The 20,347-nt window shown below is 46.7% G+C and overlaps 1 protein-coding gene across 1 annotated transcript in view; it reads left to right on the forward strand.

Moving 5' to 3' along the window:
- robo2 (roundabout, axon guidance receptor, homolog 2 (Drosophila)) overlaps nt 1–20,347 on the forward strand; it is a 530,474-nt gene that overhangs the window by 54,996 nt on the left and 455,131 nt on the right. Inside the window, exon 2 of the mRNA XM_078233065.1 lies at nt 6,440–6,766. Within this exon, the coding sequence (XP_078089191.1) occupies nt 6,440–6,766 (327 nt within the window). The remainder of the gene's footprint in view (nt 1–6,439; nt 6,767–20,347) is intronic.

Below are 20,347 nucleotides of genomic sequence, written 5' to 3' on the forward strand. Positions count from 1 at the left end.
GATTTGAACACTGTTTGATACAACATGTGTGACTGTTCAAGAAGCCCCACAGCCACTTCTCAATCCTGGCCAAAAGGAGAAGGAGACGTGGGAGAAAGGCGAACTGCATTCCCAACAGAAATGAAGGATGCTGGTCATCCTCTCCCCAACTCCAGGTCACAAGAACAACATTGGCACGGAGATTGCTGGCAACTCATCAGCTCACTACCTTTCAGTAATCGTCAGTGCGATTGAAGGAATGAATTCAGGAGAGGATCTCAGTGAGTTTTGTGCGATTAGATTTGATATGAAAGTATAAACCTGTGGAACTATTAGATAAAATACAGGAGAGTGTGATTGACAACTGATTGTGAGGAAGGACGTTTACTTGGACTCTGCAAGGTGAATGATGTAAAATATTGAGGGCACCTGTCGTTGGAACTGTGCGCAATTCCAGCATGTTCCACACAAATCAAATTTTAATATTTAAAAAGACAAGCAGTCAGTTAAATGGGAGTTAAATATTCATTATCTCTTTCAATTTCAAATATTTATTTTACATGATGAAGTCTATTTTTAAAAAACAATGCTAGTTTGCAGTTGAGGTCCCAATAAAATGATGAAAAATGTATTTATTCACCCATAATGCTTGATCATTCCATAATGCTGAACTATATTGTATCCTTTAACCCTCCCAAACCCCTCAACCCCCCCATAACCTTCAACCCTCCCAAACCCCTCAACCCTCCCAAACCCCTCAACCCTCCCAAACCCCTCAACTTTCCCAAATTCTTCAATCCTCCCAAACTCTTCAAACCTCCCCTACTCTTTGACCAACACACACCCCTTGACCATCCCATATGCATTGACCATCACCTGTCCCTTGACCATCACCTATCCCTTGACCATCACCTATCCCTTGACCATCACATATGCCTTGACCATCCCATACTTCTCAACAGCCCAATACCCCATGATCATTAATTACATGGATCATGGAGTTTCAATGCATGAGTGGTGACCCCTTTTTAAAAAATTCTTCGAGGGCTTTGACTGAGGAGATGCTGTTTGCTCCCTCAGTGGAAAGTCACGAGGCTAATCACAGGCCAAGAGGTTCAGACAGAGATGAGGAGAACTTGCTTCATTCAGAGGGTTGTGAATCTTTGGAAATCTCTACCCCAGGGAGTGGGGTGTGGTCGATGCTTTGTCTTGGATGGGATTTTCCAGCCTCCTCCAGTCCCACTGATGTCTACGGCATTTTTTGTTGCTTGCCTGTCCTGCCGCTGGGGAACTTGCTTTGGTGTGATCGGAAGATCCCAGCAGTGGGAAGGACAAGAAAATCCCACCCAATGAATATATTTGAGGTTGCTAGATATCTCGGAATTGAGGGATATGTGAATAAGGTGGGGAAGTGGAGTTGAGCAGAGAAAATCAGTCAAGATATTACGGCACGGTTGAGCAGACATGAGGACTTACTGATATTCCTATTCCTTATGCCCTTCAAACTAAGAGACAGCCTCTCTTCATTTATCGTAAGTTGAATCATCCTTTTTATTGGCACTATTTCCCCTGTCCTACCCCACAGTCTGTACTTTGTATTCGGTGAGGCAGGCTGACTTCCACCCCATGACTCGTTTCCCCGGTTTCAATTAAGTCAGCGTGTGAAAATGTGCCTTAAAATTACCCAAATGGCTTTTGCAAGGCTCTTCCAGGCGATGACTAAATGGCACTTACCCAATCAAGCTGCTCAAACCACACTGAGTTCAATTCAAAATGTCTCACGGTTTCAATTTTATTTGAAGAAACATAGAGTGTTTATCCATTCTGGGTGAATTGAGTAGGTGGAATAGAATATAAATACCTAATGAATGTTTTGATGCTGTTTGACTGCTGTGCTGTTACACACAACATGACCTTGAATGTTCTTTTTCTTCACATATTCTCTTTCTCCCTCTGTAACTTCACCGGCTTTTCAGAATTTTCTGAAATGAGGTTGAGGGGATAATCCGATGCTCCACCCTGGTCACCAGTCTTCATATAAAGGTTTTCAGTGCATGAGGTAGCCATTCAGCCAGTCAAACCTGTGCCGTCTCTCTGCTGGAACAATTCACTGCCTCATCTTGTGCCTTGCACTGCGTCAAATATCCAGGCTCGGGCAAACAAGTGGCAAGTAACACTTGTGCCACACAAATGCCAGGCAGTGACCATCACCAATAAGAGACTCTCTAACCGCTGCCCCTTGACATTCAGTGGTGTAACCATCACTGAATCCCCCCACTGTCAACATCCTTGAGGTTACCATTGACCAGAAACTCAACACAACTTGCCACATAAACACAGTGGCTACAAGAGCAGGTCAGAGGCTCGGAATACTGCGACGAGTAATTCACCTCCTGATTCCCCAAAGCCTGTTCACCATGTAAAGGCACAAGTCAGGAGTGTGATGGAATACTCCCCACTTGCCTGGATTGGTGCAGCTCCAACACTCAAGAAGCTCAACACCATCCAGGACAAAGCAACCCCGCTTGATTGGCACCACATCTACAAACATCCACTCCCTTCAACACCGATCCTCAGTAGCAGCAGTGTGAACTATCTACAAGATGCACTGCAGCAATTCACCAAAGATTCTTAGACAGCACCTTCCACCTTCGGACGAGACTGGAACTTCCCGCCCAAGGACAACAGAGATTTCCGTTGTCGGACCCTCACCCGCTCTTACTCTATGGGGTGCAAGGTGGCAGAGTTCCGGCCAATGAGTCTATGAACTATGTCTGCTTGCCCAAAGAAACTCTGCACAAACCATGGGCCGAAGGAGGGAACATTCCGAGGGGCAATGGGATAATTGGACAGCTCTTTCAAAGAGCGGGCACTGGCACAATGGGCTGAACGACCTCCCTTGCTGTATGGGTGGGAATTTACAGCATCGAGCCATTAACTCTATGCAGAAAAGGCCCTTCGGCCCATCGAGTCTGGACCGACAATAACTACCACTAAAGTTGCACTATTCCCATTTTCCTGCATTTGTGCCATATCCTTGAATGTTGTGATATTTCAAGTGCTCATCCAAATGCTTTTTTTGATTTGATTTGATTTATTATTGTTACATGTATTAGCATACAGTGAAAAGTATTGTTTCTTGCGCGCTATACAGACAAAGCATACTGCTCATAGAGAAGGAAATGAGAGAGTGCAGAATGTAATGTTACAGTCATAGCTAGGGTGTAGAGAAAGATCAACTTAGTGCGAGGTAAGCCCATTCAAAGTTATAAAGTTCTGGAACTTTTGACATCTTTGAAACATATTAAACAGTGTCTTCTCTTTAAGAATACCTCAAAGCACATGTGGTTAGAATATTAATTGATATTATCAAAGCAAGGAAGAAGCTGTTCTTGAGTCGGTTGGTACGTGACCTCAGACTTCTGTATCTTTTAAAGGTTGTGAGGTTTCTGGTCTCCACTACCTTCCCAGGCAGTGCATTCCAGATTCCCACACTCTCTGAGTAAAAATATTATTTTCTCAAATCCCCTCTTAAACTCGTGCCCCTCACCCTAAAACTATACCCCCTCGTGACTGACCCCCTCAACCAAGGGAAACAAACTTGTTAGGCATGACCTCCCGCTGACAAAGCCATGCTGACTATCCCTAATGAACCCATGCCTTTCCAAGTGGATATTAATCCTCTCCTTCAGAATTTTCTCCAAAAGATGATATTATTCAACCCAACAGGCCACATCTTTGGCTCACCACACCAACATATTCTTCTATTCCTTTCTCCCTCGTGTGTTTATCCATCTATACTATTCAGTTCAACCACTCCCTGGTGGTTGCATGTTTCACGTTCTCTGGCTCAAAAGGTTTCTCCTGAATTCCTGTTTGTTGTCTTTTTAATTCTTTGATGGGAAGGAGAACGTCATTGGCAAAGCCAACAGTTGTTCTCCATCCATAATTGACCTTGAAACTGATTGGTTTCCAAGGCCATGCCGGAGGTCATTTAAGAGTCAACCACATTGCTGTGGGTCTGGAGTTACCAGAAACTTCCCTAAGGCATATTTGTGAACTGGGTGAGTTTTTAAGACAATCAATGACAATATTATGGCCCCATCACCGAGAATAGCATTCAATTCAATATTTATTAATTCAATTTTCATTCTACCCATTGCCATGGGATATGGACCCATGCCCTCTGGATTGCTAGTCCAGTGAAATTGTCACTTGTGACGACACTGTGCCGTTAAGAAATGTATTTGGGTCATGTTTCTTGTGCAGGATGTGTTTTAGCAGTTGGTTCGATTGTCAGTGCCTCTTTGTCTGTACCCAGCAGCCCCTGTTGTTACTGCAACAGCATAATTGATCTTAATTTTTGGAATGTTTGTTTTAATCTGGATTAATACAGGGTTGTTATGTTAGTTTCTTCCCCTGGGGTTTTTCAGGAGTAGAGCTTGATTCGGGTTTTGACAGGAAAAGTCATGTGATTGGGCAGGGCATGGCTCACAGTGAAACCCAGTTCAGTTGCTGCTTGGGATCTGTAGAGAGACGAAAATAGCTCTCTGTCCCTGGAAATTGGAGACTGGGATCTGCCAGAAAATAGCTCTCTTTCTTGACATTCTGCTGCTTGAAGGTAGATCTTTCTCTGGAAACTGCTGTATGGGAGTCAGAAGGCAGGTGTCTTTCTGTATCTATCGAGAGAGGTTAAAAGGCTGGAAATCTAGCATCCATGTGTGAATATCTGTTTTTGATGCAATTTGGTTCTGAAGTAGGATTTATGTTCATGGGGATATTGCTTAAATTGTAAATATGGAGATAGATAGCTGATAACTGTTAAGAATTATACTTTGTCAAGTTTAAGAATTTTACCTTATGAAAGTTAAGCGAATTATTTTTCTTATATTCTAACTGTGTTCTTAAATAAAGTCTGTTTTAATAGAAACTACCGAGCGGGTCGATCGAATCAACCTGGAGCAGATCACCCTATGCTCACACTAATGCCAAAATCAAATAAAGTTGGGGTCTCGTCTAACTTCATAATATACCTTGGAGTTTCTGATCTGGTCCCTAACACACTATCTCCTCTCCCTGATCTATTAATGGTAATTTTGTTTTATTTGTTCCTGGGATGTGGGCATCGCTGGCTGGGCCAGCATTTATTCCCCATCCCGAAGGGCATTTAAGAGTCACCACATTGCTGTGGTTCTGGAGTCATATGTAGGCCAGATTGGGTAAGGACGGCAGATTTCCTTCCCTAAAGGCCATTGGTGAACCGGATGTGTTTTTATGACAATCAACAATGGTTTCATGGCCACCATTTGACTATTTATTTTAATTCCATTTTTAAAAAAAAAATTGAATTCAAATTTCACCATCTGCCATGGTGGGATTCGAACCCGGGACCTCAGAGCATTACCCTGGGTCCCTGGATTACTAGTCCAGTGACAATAATACTAAACTGTCGCCTCCCCTGTGTTTCGATCTCACCCACAAATTGCAATCTTTCCTACATCAACCCTGCTAAATTCATTCATGATCTTAAAGCCCTCGACCAGGTCATATTCAGCCTTCTCTCTCCGAGAAATTAAACCCAGCCTGTACAATCTACTCTGATAGGTATAACCTCTGAGTTCTGGTAAAATTCTGGGAAATCATTTTTTTGCAACTTCTCCAGTGAATGTATGCACTATGGTGACTGGAACTGCTCACAGTCTGTGCACTAACTGTGTGAAATGCCAAATTTGGATAGAATTATGGGGTTATGGAGGAAAAGGCAGGAGACTGACACTAAATCATGATGCTCATCTGGAGAGCTGACGCAAACACAGGCCCTTCGGCCCTCCAAGCCTGCGCTAATCACATTGTCCTATCTAGACCAACCGCCTGTATCTCTCTATTCCCCGTCTGTCCAAGTGTCTATCCAGACAAGTCTTAAATGTCGCTGACGTATTTGCCTCAACCACCTCACTTGGCAGCGCATTCCAGGCACCCACCACTCTCTGTGTAAAACATCTTCCTCCGCGCACATCTCCACTGAACCTTTTCCCCCTTATCTTGAACTTGTGCCCTCAGGTAATTGTCATTTCTGCCCTGGGAAAAAGCCTTATCTATGCCCCTCATAATTGTATAAACATCTATCAGGTCGCCCCTCAGCCTCCGTCTTTCCATGGAGAACAATCCCAGTTAATTCAATCTCTCCTCATAGCTGATACCCTCCATACCAGGCAACATCCTGATAAAGCTTTTCTGCACTCTCTCCAAAGCCTCCACGTCCTTCTGGTAGTGTGGTGACCAGAATTGGACACAGTATTCCAAATGTGGCCTAACCAGCATTTTATATAACTAACATAATTTGTCAACTTTTATACTTGATAACAATTTTGAAATGTAGCATTGTTTAATATAAGCCTGAAAACTGGGTGTCCTGTAACAAAGAATTAACGTTCTCTTTTCTTTCTCTCCTCTCTCCCAGGATCCCGTCTTCGACAGGAGGATTTCCCGCCCCGGATTGTGGAACATCCCTCTGATCTGATCGTGTCCAAGGGTGAACCAGCCACGCTGAACTGCAAGGCCGAGGGGAGACCCAGTCCCACCATCGAGTGGTACAAGGACGGCGAGCGGGTGGAGACGGACAAGGACGACGCCCGCTCTCACCGCATGCTGCTACCCAGCGGATCCTTGTTCTTCCTGCGCATCGTGCATGGCCGCCGGAGCAAACCCGACGAGGGCAGCTACGTCTGCGTGGCCAGGAACTACCTGGGAGAGGCGGTCAGTCACAACGCCTCGCTGGAGGTGGCCTGTAAGTACCTGGCGATTGCACATTCTTGCTGTGTAAAGTTTGCAGACATTGTTGTTTCTGTCTCCCGCAGTGTGATTCACGATGGACACTCAACCCTGTCCTAATCTCCAAACTGAAATGTGAGAGTGGGCATTTTTAGCTGTCTTGTTGTTGATTTAGAAGGTGTCACACAGTGGACCACAGACCCTCGGCTCTCTGTGAAGAATCTGAGCATTTTGCCATCGTTGTTGGTCTACTAGCTCCTTGCTGTGTTTTAGTTAAAGGAAGGGAGTCTTTCTACAAGACTCTCATGTGAAGGAGTTCCCTGGAGAGAGTCAATATTGTGGTGTCTCTGTGTGAGTAAATATTTGCAGGGTACTCTGGGAGCATGTCTATATCGAGACGTCGCTGATTCTGTGTCCATATTTCCAGGGGTCTTTGGGAGTCTCTCAATATTTCCAGAGGCCCCCGAGAATGTGTCTGTATTTCTAGAGGTCCCCGGGATTGTGTCTGTATTTACAGGGGTCTCGGGGGAGTGTGCCTGTATTTACAGGGATCTCCAGGAGTGTGCCTACAGGGGTCTCCGGGAGTGTGTCTGTATTTCCAGAGATCCTCAGGATTGTGTCTATATTTACAAGGGTCTCTGGGATTGTGTCTGTATTTACAGGGGTCTCCGGGAGTGTGTCTGTATTTACAGGGGTCTCCAGGAGTGTGTTTGTATTTACAGGGATCTCCGGGAGTGTGTCTGTATTTCCAGGGGTCTCCGGGATTGTGTGTCTGTATTTACAGGGGTCTCCGGGAGTGTGTCAATATTTACAGGGGTCTCCGGGATTGTGTCTGTATTTACAGAGGTCTCCGGGGAGTGTGTCAATATTTACAGGGGTCTCCGGGAGTGTGTCTGTATTTACAGGGGTCTCCGGGAGTGTGTCTGTATTTACAGGGGTCTCCGGGATTGTGCCTGTATTTGCAGGGGTCTCTGGGATTGTGTCTGTATTTACAAGGGTCTCCGGGAGTGTGTCTGTATTTACAGGGGTCTCCGGGAGTGTGTCTGTATTTACAGGGATCTCCGGGAGTGTGTCTGTATTTACAGGGGTCTCCGGGATTGTGTGTCTGTATTTACAGGGGTCTCTGGGAGTGTGTCAATATTTACAGGGGTCTCCGGGAGTGTGTCTGTATTTACAGGGGTCTCCGGGAGTGTGTCTGTATTTACAGGGATCTCCGGGATTGTGTCTGTAGTTACAGGCTCGAGGGGCCGAATGGCCTCCTCCTGTTCCTCTTTCTTATGGTCTTGTAAGCGAGTGATATAACTTGAAACTGAGCACCTAATCGACCAATAAAACTTTGTATCCCAAAGCACTTTCCATTGAATTGCATTTTTTCAAGATAATGGTATTAGTTGTATTCGAGCAACATGAATAACTGAAGGATAAACATCAAGCAGCAAATAGGCATGGACTCCCCCCAGTCTAATTTCAAAGTGAACCATGGGATCTTTGTCCTCGACATGAGAGAGCAGACGGGATCTCAGTTTTGACATCTCATTGCAAGACAGCATGTCCGACAGTGCAGCGCTCTGTCAGTATTGCACTGGCTGTGTCAGCCTAGACAGATATGTTTCAGTCTCTGGTCTGAGAGCAGGAACAGGCCTGAGGGGCTGAATGGCCTCCTCCTGTTGCTGTGCAGGAGATGGTTATCCTGCGCAAGCTCTCACATTATATCTGCTCCTTGATTGCTACATAATAAAGTCACATATTCCAATTGCTTTTCTGTTTCTCTCTCTTGAGGAGCAGGGTTTTGTTTACCTTCTCTACCCCCTCATCCACCCATTCTCCCCACTCCCGCCCCCCCACTCCACCCCCCCCCCGCACTCCACCCGCACCCAATGTCTCCACAAACGTCCCAAGTCCCCCGATATCCAATCAAATTTCCACTGATACTTTCCACAGTGATTTTCAATAAATGGAGAGTTTTGTGTGAGCCGGACTGTTGAGTTCGATCTGAACTTACTCCAGCTGGCGGGAGGTTAGGCAGGAACACAAGTCCGAGACGGGAGGGGAGACAATTGGAAAAATAATAAGAGTGGACATTGGAGCTGGGACTCATTAGGGGAGATCAGAGGGGCCAATGAAATTGGAGAGTGGGTAGCTACAGAGCCCTACCGCTTCTAAAACAACTCAGACTCCATCCTGACACTAACATCTCCATTTACATTATTTTTACTTTATTTCTTTTAGCTACGGATGATCAAATATTCTGTGGGGATTTTTTGGTTTGGACTGGGGGAAGGGTTGTGAGTACGAAAGTTGTCTCTCATGCTCCCTGGTGTCCCCAAGTGGCTAAAAAGGTAGAGATGGTGGATGTAAAATATTCCCGCCAACCTCCACCCTCCCCACTGGCCTCCCCCCCCCCCCCCCCCCCCCCCCGCGACCGGCCTCCCCCCACCGGGTTCAGTTTGGTGAGCAGGTGACTCTCACCCGGGCATGCTGGGCGGCATTCCTTTCTCACCAACACCTCCGAAACACAGACCAAACCGACTCGTTCAATCTCCTATGCAAGGCCTGGGATCTTGCTGCGCTGAAAATGGCCACTGACACGCCAGTCACTGCCCTTGGTTGCACACGTGAAGAGCATTTTTTTTATTCCTTTGTGGGACATGGGCGTCGCTGGCGGGCCAGCATTTACTGCCCATCCTGAGTTGCCTGAGGGTAATTGAGAGTCAGCCACATTGCTGTGGCTCTGGAGTCACATGTCAGCCAGACCGGGTCAGGAACATGAACACACATTGTGCCTGTTTCAGCTAAACAAAATAAGTGACAGCCGTTCCCTGATTTATTCCTCAGGGCAATGCCTTGACCAATCAGAATCAAGCAGCCTGGTGTAAATTTCAAACAGTACTTGGCAGTTAACTGTCAGTCAACTGGTGCATTCTCCATTGCAGTGCCTCTACCATGAAACCATAAAGCATAGGAGCAGAAATAGGCCATTCAGCCCATTGAGTCTAACTCTACTATTCAATGAGATCATGATTGATCTAATGTGATAATCTTCAATTCCACTTTCCTGCCTTATCCCCATAACCCTTACTGATTACAAATCTGTCCACCAATCAGAATCTACCTGCCAACCAATCAACACTTTCTTCTCATGTAGCATGAATTGTTGTTTTCCCCTTATATTGGTATTCTTGCAAAGTGTCCTGATGAATGCAAACTGAAAAGCTTTGATATGCTTGTTTTTTTCAGCAAGGTACTCATTAAACAGTGTTTAGTTCAGAGACTCATCAACTCTTTTAAAAGGGAAGATAGTTGATTGGATCCTTTCTTCATACATAGCTCACCATCATTCACCCATCTTCTCCCCTTATCCCTCAGTCCCACCGACCCACTTCCTCCCCATATCCCTCAATCCCACCTATCCATCTTCTCTCCATATCCATCAATCCCACCCACCCACCTTCTCCCCATATCCCTCAGTCCCACCAATCCACCTTCTCCCCATATCCCTCAATCCCACCGATCCACCTTCTTCCCATATCCTCCAATCCCACCTATCCACCTTCTCCCCATATCCCACCGACTCACCTTCTCCCCATATCCCACCGACTCACCTTCTCCCCATATCCCACCGATCCACCTTCTCCCCATATCCTTCAGTCCCACCGATCCACCTTCTCCCCATATCCCTCAATCCCACCGACTCACCTTCTCCCATATCCCCCAATCCCACCTATCCACCCTCTCCCCAGATCCCTCAATCCCACCGACTCACCTTCTCCCTATATCCCCCAATCCCATCGATCCACCTTCTCCCCATATCCCACCGACTCACCTTCTCCCCATATCCCACCGACTCACCTTCTCCCCATATCCCTCAATCCCACCGACTCACCTTCTCCCCATATCCCCCAATCCCACCTATCCACCCTCTCCCCAGATCCCTCAATCCCACCGACTCACCTTCTCCCCATATCCCTCAATCCCATCGATCCACCTTCTCCCCATATCCTCCAATCCCACCTATCCACCTTCTCCCCATATCCCACCGACTCACCTTCTCCCCATATCCCACCGACTCACCTTCTCCCCATATCCCACCGATCCACCTTCTCCCCATATCCTTCAGTCCCACCGATCCACCTTCTCCCCATATCCCTCAATCCCACCGACTCACCTTCTCCCCATATCCCCCAATCCCACCTATCCACCCTCTCCCCAGATCCCTCAATCCCACCGACTCACCCTCTCCCCAGATCCCTCAATCCCACCTACCCACCTTCTCCCCATACCTCTCAATCCCACCTATCCACCTTCTCCCCGCATCCCTCAATCCTACCTTCTCCCCATATCTCTCAATCCCACCTACTCCCACATCCCTCAATCCCACCTTTTCCCCATATCCCTCAATCCCACCTACCCACCTACTCCCCACATCCCTCAATCCCACCTTCTCCCCATATCCCTCAATCCCACCTACCCACCTACTCCCCACATCCCTCAATCCCACCTTCTCCCCATATCCCTCAATCCCACCTACCCACCTACTCCCCACATCCCTCAATCCCACCTTCTCCCCACATCCCTCAATCCCCACTGACCCCCTGTTCTGTCTCCAGCAACTCATCTGATTATCTCTTGATCACATTTCCACCTTCCGCTTCAATGTCACTCTCTGCTGACGTGTTGCCGCGGAGTTGCTACCCTTCGAATGACCTCCATTCTCGCTGCTTACTTGTTCATTTTAACTGAAAACAGAGAGTGCTGGAAAAAGCAGCCAGTCGCTCAGCCTAGCTGGGGAAATCAGACAGGTCAACGTATATAACCCTGGGGTTTGAACCCTTCACCTCAGTGAACAACTTCTCCAGATGGAGTTCCCTTCCTGATCTTGGCGGCTCTGTCTGCTTGCATTTGCTGACTGAACGATGTGATGTTTTGATGTGTGCCTCAGTGTGCTGTCCCTGGGCGTTGTTGTTTCCAGCTGTAGTCACTGCGACAAGTGAGCTGCCTTTGACGAGTGGCTGACTAATTCACCAGAAGAGAGGCACTAGTTTAGTTTATCAATTATAGTCACAACTGGGCTTACATTAACACTGCAATGAAGTTAGTGTGAAAATCCCCTCGTCGCCACACTCCGTTCGGGTACACTGAGGGAGAATTTAGCATGGCCAATGCACCGAGGTAAACTAAGGTTACCTAAGTGGGCGGCGGCATGGTGGGCACAGTGGTTAGCGCTGCTGCCTCACAGCGCCAGGGACCCGGGTTCGATTCCCGGTTCGGGTCACTGTCTGTGTGGAGTTTGCAGGTTCTCCCCGTGTCTGCCTGGGTTTTCTCCGGGTGCTCCGGTTTCCTCCCACGGTCCAAAAACGTGCTGGTTACATGAATTGGCCATGCTAAATTTTCTCTCAGTGTACCCGAACAGGCACCAGAGTGTTGCGACTAAGGGATTTTCACAGTAACTTCATTGCAGTGTGAATGTAAGCCTACTTGTGACTCTGATAAATAAACTTTTTTAAAGGTAAACTATGCACCTTTCATCAACTCAGGATGTTCCTCTGTGCTCCCATAGAAAAAGTGCTCGGAGCGAGGGAAGGGGAACCCTCCCTCCCGCAATCCACAGCTCTGAGCGGCAAAATATGCAACAAATATTAGTTGACTGGAAGCAGTTACTGGAATGGTGGCCATTAGAGGACTAACCCCCCCCCCCCCAACTGACACTAGTCATACCACACCAGTTGATATTTGGTGTGCTACAAAGAGTCAATACTCTGACTGTGACGAGATTCAGATTGGGGGAGCTGATGGTCTAGTGGTATTATCACTAGACTCTTAATCTAGAAACGCAGCAAATGTTCTGGGGATCGGGTTCGAATCCCGCCTAGGCAGGTAGTGGGAATTAAATTCAATTAAAATATCTGGAATTAAGAATCTACTGACGATCATGAAACCACTGTTGATTGTCGGAAAAACCCATCTAGTTCACTCATGTCCTTCAGGGAAGGAAATCTGCCGTCTTTACCTGGTCTGGCCTACATGTGACTCCAGAGCCACAGCAATTTGGTTGACTCTCAACTGCCCTCTGAAATGGCCGAGCAAGCCACTCAGTTCAAGGGCAGCTCGGGATGGGCAATAAATGCTGGCCAGCCAGCGACGCCCATGTCCCACGAATGAATAAAAAGAACCTGTCCGATCATGGCATACCAAAATAAAATGGCCCTGTTAAGTGATGCTGTGTTTCTGAAGAACAGAGTGGGCCCACAATTTGATATTTTGAGTTTAGTTCCTCCCTCTCCACCCCCCACCCCCCCCCCCCCCCCCCACCCCCCACCCCCATCCCCCCGGCCACTACCCCCTCACACAGCATGAAAATATAAACAGATATAAACAGACTCTTAGGCTCACTGAAGGATTGACTTCTTCTGAACTTGTTAAGTGGACCGACCACTGCTGGGAGTCGGAGCAGATCATATTCTCAGATGGGGGAATAAAGCGGGGATTGTATTCCTGGGGAGGGGAGGTAGGGTGACCAAGCAGTCGTGGCGCCAACATGCTCAGGGAACAGAAGAGGCATGTGGGCTCTGCGAGGGGGTTGAGCCTGTCTCTGATCTCGCCTGGATCACTTGATACCCCCAGGGACCCAGCCATAGCCCTGGGTGTTATAATATCTATATTATATCGACAGCAGCTTGCCATCGACTAGTTGTTCACAGCAGAAGGGGTTGGGATGGACGGATTGAGGAGAGTGGGCAATGTGGTCGAGGGGTGGGGTATATAGATGGGAAGAGGCAGAAGGGCGAGGAGAGGTTGTGCGCAGTCAGACCTCAATGAAACCCCATAAAAAATTGATGCAGTCAGTATTATGGCTTGCCTCAGATGCGCGAGCAGAGGCATCAGATGAGGTGTTGAATGCTATAGTATTCAGGAGACTGCAAAGGGGAGGGGTCAAGTGTCAAAGGGCAGGTAACAAACCTATCAGCTTTCCCCCTCTTGGAAAGCCAAAGAAAACAATTGGAAAGAAAGGAGAGAGAGAGGGAGAGGCTGCACAGTTAGTCTGGGAATTAACTGTTCTTTCCCTTGTTGGATGAAGAGGCCTAAATACAGAGCCTGCTGCTTATTGGCTGGACTAAAGAAACGGACTGAAGAGAATCCCTCACAAAGTGGGACCACAAAACGAATGGAATTTCTCAATTTTGGGGGAGTTAGACTTTTGCTATCTCCGCCTGGCTGCTCTCACTATGAGAGGGTAACACCCCTCCCTTACTCCGAAGGTGTACATTGGGTCAATGTCCCTGAACTAAGTTACAAAGGCACTCCTCAAATTAACAAAAAAAACCAAACCTGTTTATTTTGGTTGTTTTCAATCCCTTTTGCTCATGTCTTTATCTGCCTTCTGCAAGGTTATAACAAAGAGAGATTCAGGTTGTAGTAAAGAGTCAATGCTCTTAAACCCGGTCGTTAAAATGTTGGAGGGAACCAGCCCCACGACATCGTGTCGCGGAGAAACCCAACTTCATTGCTTCTCTCCAGTGTTGGTGGCCAGGGCACCTGGGAAAGAACTTCACAAATCGTGGGCATGGGATTGAGGGATATGGGAAGAAGGTAGGTGGGTGGGATTGAGGAATATGGGGGGAAGCTTGGTAGGTGGGATTGAGGGATATGGGGAGAAGGTGGTTAGGTGGGAATTGAGGGATATGGGCAGAAGGTGAGTAGGTGGGTTTGAGGGATATGGGGAGAAGGTGAGATTGAGGGATATGGAGAGATGGTGGGATTGAGGGGTATGGGGAGAAGGTGAGATTGAGGGATATGGAGAGACGGTGGGATTGAGGGGTATGGGGAGAAGGTGGGATTGAGGGATATGGGGAAAAGGTGGGTAGGTGGGATTGAGGGATATGGGGAGAAGCTAGTTTTGATGTTTCCAAAAGTTTTGCATTGCTTGAGCACGTGATATTTTTATTCCTATCTGTTTTTAAGCTTCCACAGATTGAAGCCTTGATTGGAAGGGAGTAACTTAATGAAGGTTTAAGTCAGTTAGTTTATCTTGGCTTACACACTGCATCTTGCAAACTGCCCGTCCTGCCCAGACTGGATCACTATTGTCCAATAGACATTGACGAGCCCTGGATGAAGCCACTGACGAAGGAGCAGCGCTCCGAAAGCGAATGGCTTTTGCTACCAAATAAACGTGTTGGACTTTAACCTGGTGTTGTTAAAACTCTTACTGTGAAGCCACAGTGACATTGCTTTAACTACACACACTAACCTGCGATGAAAATGAATCAGACACAACACATGTACATGACATATGTGTAAATGTAATTAATGAACTCCTCCCACATTTGGTAAATAAGAGAGTAAGGCCCTCACAATAATCACAAAAGCCCCCACACGCTGGACTTTTCATCTCACTAACAAACACACACAAAGGTTAAAGTTCACATGCCATGCGAATATGAGTATTGAGATCACATGGCCAATGGCAGTGTCTTATTACTCATCTATTATTTACTAATCAGGATGGCAATTAGCCACATCTGGATTCTCAATTAGCCACATGTGGCTAACTGTGAACATATTGGAGAACAGAGGTCTGGAGGAAACTAGTTGCCTTCATTACCACGTAGGCAGGCACTTATTCAAGGAACATCTTGAAATATCCAAGAAATATGAAGCACTGAAATTTGTGGAAGAGCAGGAATATCAATAAAAACAGGACCTTTGGCTGTTTCTCAAAATACACAGCTTGAGACTGCATCGAATGAATAATTCTTGGTTATATTTCACAGTGACGCTCATGCTCTTTTGAAACCAAAAGTTTAACGGACAGGTACAAAAAAAGCTTACAAGACTGATGGGATGTTGGTCTTTATCTCAAGGGATTGAATAGGAATAGGTGGAAGTTTTGTTGAAGTTATATAGTTGTGAAGTTGAGTTTGTGAAGTGTGGTCCACTTTAAAAGCTGGTTTTGTGTCGGTGCTTGGATGTTTAAAATACAGGGTACACAGATTGCAACATTTGTAACAAGGACTAAGCATCAGGGTTGCCTTGGTAACAGGCTTTGCAGGTTTTTGAATTTTGACAGCCTCTCAGTTTAAAGAAGACCCTCAGCCACTAGGAACCTATCAAATTTGAATTTGCTGTAGTTGACAACATCAGACCAATCCTGGTGTAGGAAAGTTGATTAGGTTGCAGTGGTTCAACTGATGGGCTGCCACCTCTCAACAATTAGAAAGGGAAGAGCAGCTCCCTGCCAGCCAAAAAAAATCTCTTCAGAGAACTCTCCATCCAACTAATAAAAGGGTACCAAATCAGAAAGCACTTACAGATAGCAGAATCACCAGAAGAACTCCAAAGGTTTTTCCAAAGCCACAAAACCTGATTGTATATTTTTTGTGAGTGACTAAATCATTATTTTTTTCTTGGTAATAAATGGTCCTTGTATTTATTTGAACAGTGTTCCAACCAAACTTGACTTTAATTGATAAGTTGCTTGTTCAGTTAAAGTTCACGGTTGAGGTTAAATAAATAGCTTGTTGATTATTTACTTAAAGTGAGTGTCAGGTCTTTCTGTTAATGAGCCTCTAAATGTTAATGCAGAGTTCACACCTTCCCAAACACTTTTAACAGCTTACTAAGCGAGGTATTCCTCTTTGGGGGATTTAGCGTGGCTTCTCAAAAGGGGACCGACCTCTGGGTCGTAACAATATAAAGCTCTGATCAGGTCTTGTTTTGAGTAACTGCATTCAGTCTGGGCACCGCACTTTGGAAAAGATACACTGTCTTTGGAAGGGGCGCAACGCAAAGTTACTGGAGTGACACTGGGTGTGAAAGAACCCTGATGAATCAAAGAGCATTCCTAGTCCAGGCTTGTACTCACCGGAACAAGGAAGAACGAGGGATGATTTGATTGAGGTGATTAAAGGAGTTGGTGAACTCATCAAAACTATTTCCCCTGGAGTCCAAAACAAGGGGGAACAATCTTAAAATTTAAGCCAGACTATTCGGCAGCGATGCCATGAAGCACCTCTTCACACGAGGCAGAGTGGAAATCTAGAACATTCTCCCTGAAAAAAGCTGATGAGCTTCGGGGCAATTGAAAATTTCAAGAACTGAGATTGAGGGCGCGATCTTACCGGCCGTTCACGCCACCCTCCCGCCGCAGTGAGGTCAGAGAATTTGACGCCCAGCCAAATCTCCATTCACTGCAGCGGGATGGGAAAATCCCACCAGCGTGAACAGTGGTGACATTCTGGCCTGAGAGATTGTGTTCGGCAGAGAGTATTCACGGTTCCAAAGCTAGTGTATGGAGTTAAAAAACGGATCGACCGTGATCTCACTGAATGGCAGAACAGGGTGGAGGGGCTGAATGGCCTTCTCTTGCACTCTCTCATGGAATGGAATAGCGGGAAATAGTTTAACAGACAATAATTAGTGATATCCTAAATCCTGACTTTTGATGTATTACGTTCTTGCAGTGTGACTTCTCTATATGTAAACCCAACTCTCCAATTTAACCTCCCTATCCCCTTGGCCTGAGCAGTGACAGAAAGATCTATCCCGTGTTGGGACATGGATATCAGTCTGTGATGCCGACACAACTAAAGTGTGCGAAGGAAATCGTTACATGTCATGAAGATGGATTTAAGAGACAGATCAACCATGATTTCATTGAATAGTGGGACAGGCTCGAGGGGCTGAAAGGCATCCTCCTACCCTTGTGTTCAATTGTCCTGTTTCTGACACCTCCTCTTTCCGATCGTTGGGAATGTTTTTCAGCTGGTTCCCTTTCTGTTTGAACCCTCTGTGCTGACACAATAAAACCATGGGGAGTGACAATTGTCATGACGTGTGTTTCATTGTGTCTTGGCGCTGCTGGGAAGTGATGGGCTGTTGAGGCTTGCTGTTTTTTTGCAGCACTTGTGTGAAGCTTGCTCCCAGACGTCACTCGCAATGTGGTGAACTGATAATTAGCTCATCGTAAATGGTCATTAACCTGCAAGTTCGTAGGGAGATATTCGACCAGAACCCGTAAATCTTTCGACACAAGACTTGTTGTAAACCATGGTGCGCAGTTGAGAGTGAGTGACTTCATGGAATGAATGACCTCACCTTCTCTCACCTCCCCTTTAAGTAATTTAAGGAGTAAGTTAAAAAGTTTTGATGAGGTGGAACATGTTTAAGCAGTCAGTAATGAACACAAAACCTCAGCAATGACACTCTTGCTGGTGAGATTCTTGGAAGCTTGTCTTCTCACCTTGACAACCTCTTGAGTGGGCCAAATTTATTTTATTCTCAAAATGGGAGCACCACTGGTAAGGTTGACATTCATTACCCATCCCTACTTATTCCACCAGAAGTTGGCGATGGGCATTTTTGATCCACTGCAGTCCGTGTGCTATACAAGTTGTAGAGGTCAGGAGGTTCCAGGCCTCTCCCAACTGCCAGATATCCACCGCGTTAATTTGTGCTAAAATCGCAAAAGGAAATTGCAGTTGAGCGGCACATCGAAGTCAATCCTCTTGGTTCTTCAGTTAATCCTTTCGCCTCCCTTTGCGCTCCATGTGACAATCCCTCCCTGTGCGAGGAGAACCTTACAGTCTTTGGGCGGCATGGTAGCACAATGGTTAGCACTGCTGCTTCACAGCTCCAAGGACCTGAGTTCAATTCCCGGCTTGGGTGTCCGTCTGTGTGGAGTTTGCACATTCTCCCCGTGTCTGCGTGGGTCCCCTCCGGGTGCTCCGGTTTCCTCCCACACTCCAAAGATGTGCGGGTTAGGTTGATTGGCCATGCTAAATTGACCCTTAGTGTCCTGGGATGTGTAAGTTGGAAGGATTAGTGGGGTAAATGTGTGGGGTAGTGGGGGGTAAGGCCTAGGTGGGATTGTGGCCGGTGCAGACTCGATGGGCCGAATGGCCGCCTTCTGCACTGTAGGGTTTCTTTGATTCCTTCTTTGATTCTTAGGGCGTGATTTTCCAGCCGCGCTCGCCCCAAAACCGCAAAATCCCGCCCGAGGTCAAAGTACCTTTGCATGGTCCACGCCCCCTTGCTTGCCTGCTACGACTCCCGTGGCGGCTGGACGGGAAAACTCCCCCCTTCGTCTGGAATATCAGACTATGTACGTTTAAGCTAAAATAAGATTCATGTGAATGACTACTGACCGCGCGGGTACTATCTGAAAGAAAAGCAGGGAGATATCTTTGGTTTCCTGAGTTAATATTTATCCCTCAACCAACACCACTGAAAAAACAGACGACCTGGTCATTGTTGCTGGCTGTGGGATCTTGCTGTGCACAAGTAGACTGTGACATTTTTACATTACGGTAGTGAACATATTTCAGAAGTAGTCATTGGCTGCGGAATGCTTTGGGACGTCCTGAGGTTGTGAAAAAAACGCCAAATGCAAGTTATTTCTTTTTATTCCCCCTTAGCTCCAATGAGTGTAAAGCCTGCTGGTTATTTGAGACTTCTTTAATATAACCTAGCTTCCGAGCCGAGGTGACCCCAAGAGGTGACCGTGGTGGTGAGTGATGCGGTTAATGAGATCCAGTGACACTTTGACCCTTCGACCCCCAACCCCCTCCCCCCCCCCCGCCCCCCCTCCCAGGTTCTCCCCTCCCCTCCCCCCACCTCTCCAACAGCCTCAGCTCAGTTCATTCATCTTTGTTGCCCCACAGGCTCAATGTGCGAGAACATAAGCAGGTGTGAATAACGAAGTTCAAGGAGCTCTCAGTCACGGCTGAGGAGCAGAGACAGTGGCAGAGTGAGATATCTGTTCAAAGAGGGTGAACAGCTGGCTTTCCAGACAGAAGCCAATTGTCTCTGCGTTCCGTTGAATGGGCAGGTTTTTAACATCAGTGTGCTCTTTGACATCATTCCTTCGTCTCTTCCCTCTCTCACTTTCGATATCTACTCTCCTTGCTGGTGTCCGACTCTCCGGCAGACATGGCTCTCCCCTTCACTGAGCCATGCGCATTTTATTTATAGACTTGGGTATCTGACACTGTGTTCAACTCACTCACTCACTCACTTGACATCAAGACACGACCCCCCAGCAAGAATCATCGAGTCAAACAAGAATGGACAACAGCAACTAAGTCACCCCTTTGCTTCCCCCTCTTGGTCTAAGAGTGATGAGGTCAATAGGCTTAGGGTTCCAACCTAGCCTTCCTGGTCTTTGGATTTCGTGGATTGATTTGATTTGATTTGATTTATTATTGTCATGTGTATTAGTACACAGCGAAAAGTATTGTTTCTTGCACGCTATACAGACAAAGCATACCGTTCATAGAGAAGGAAAGGAGAACGTGCAGAATATAGTGTTACAGTCATAGCTAGGGTGTGGAGATAGATCAGCTTAATATGAGGTAGGTCCATTCAAAAGTCTGATGGCAGCAGGGAAGAAGCTGTTCTTCAGTTGGTTGGTATGTGACCTCAGACTTTTTTTTCCTGACGGAAGAAGTTGGAAGAGAGTGGCAGGATTTTTCAGCCTCACTCAGGTGAGACTGGAAATTCCTGTCTGAGGTCAACGGAGATTTCCGTTGTCGGACCCTCACCCGCGCCGATTCCGCGGCAGGTGAGGTGGTAGAGTTCCGACCAGCATGTCTGGGGTGCG

The sequence above is a fragment of the Mustelus asterias genome, chromosome 17 (assembly GCF_964213995.1).
Source record: "Mustelus asterias chromosome 17, sMusAst1.hap1.1, whole genome shotgun sequence".
NCBI classification, from domain to species: domain Eukaryota; kingdom Metazoa; phylum Chordata; class Chondrichthyes; order Carcharhiniformes; family Triakidae; genus Mustelus; species Mustelus asterias.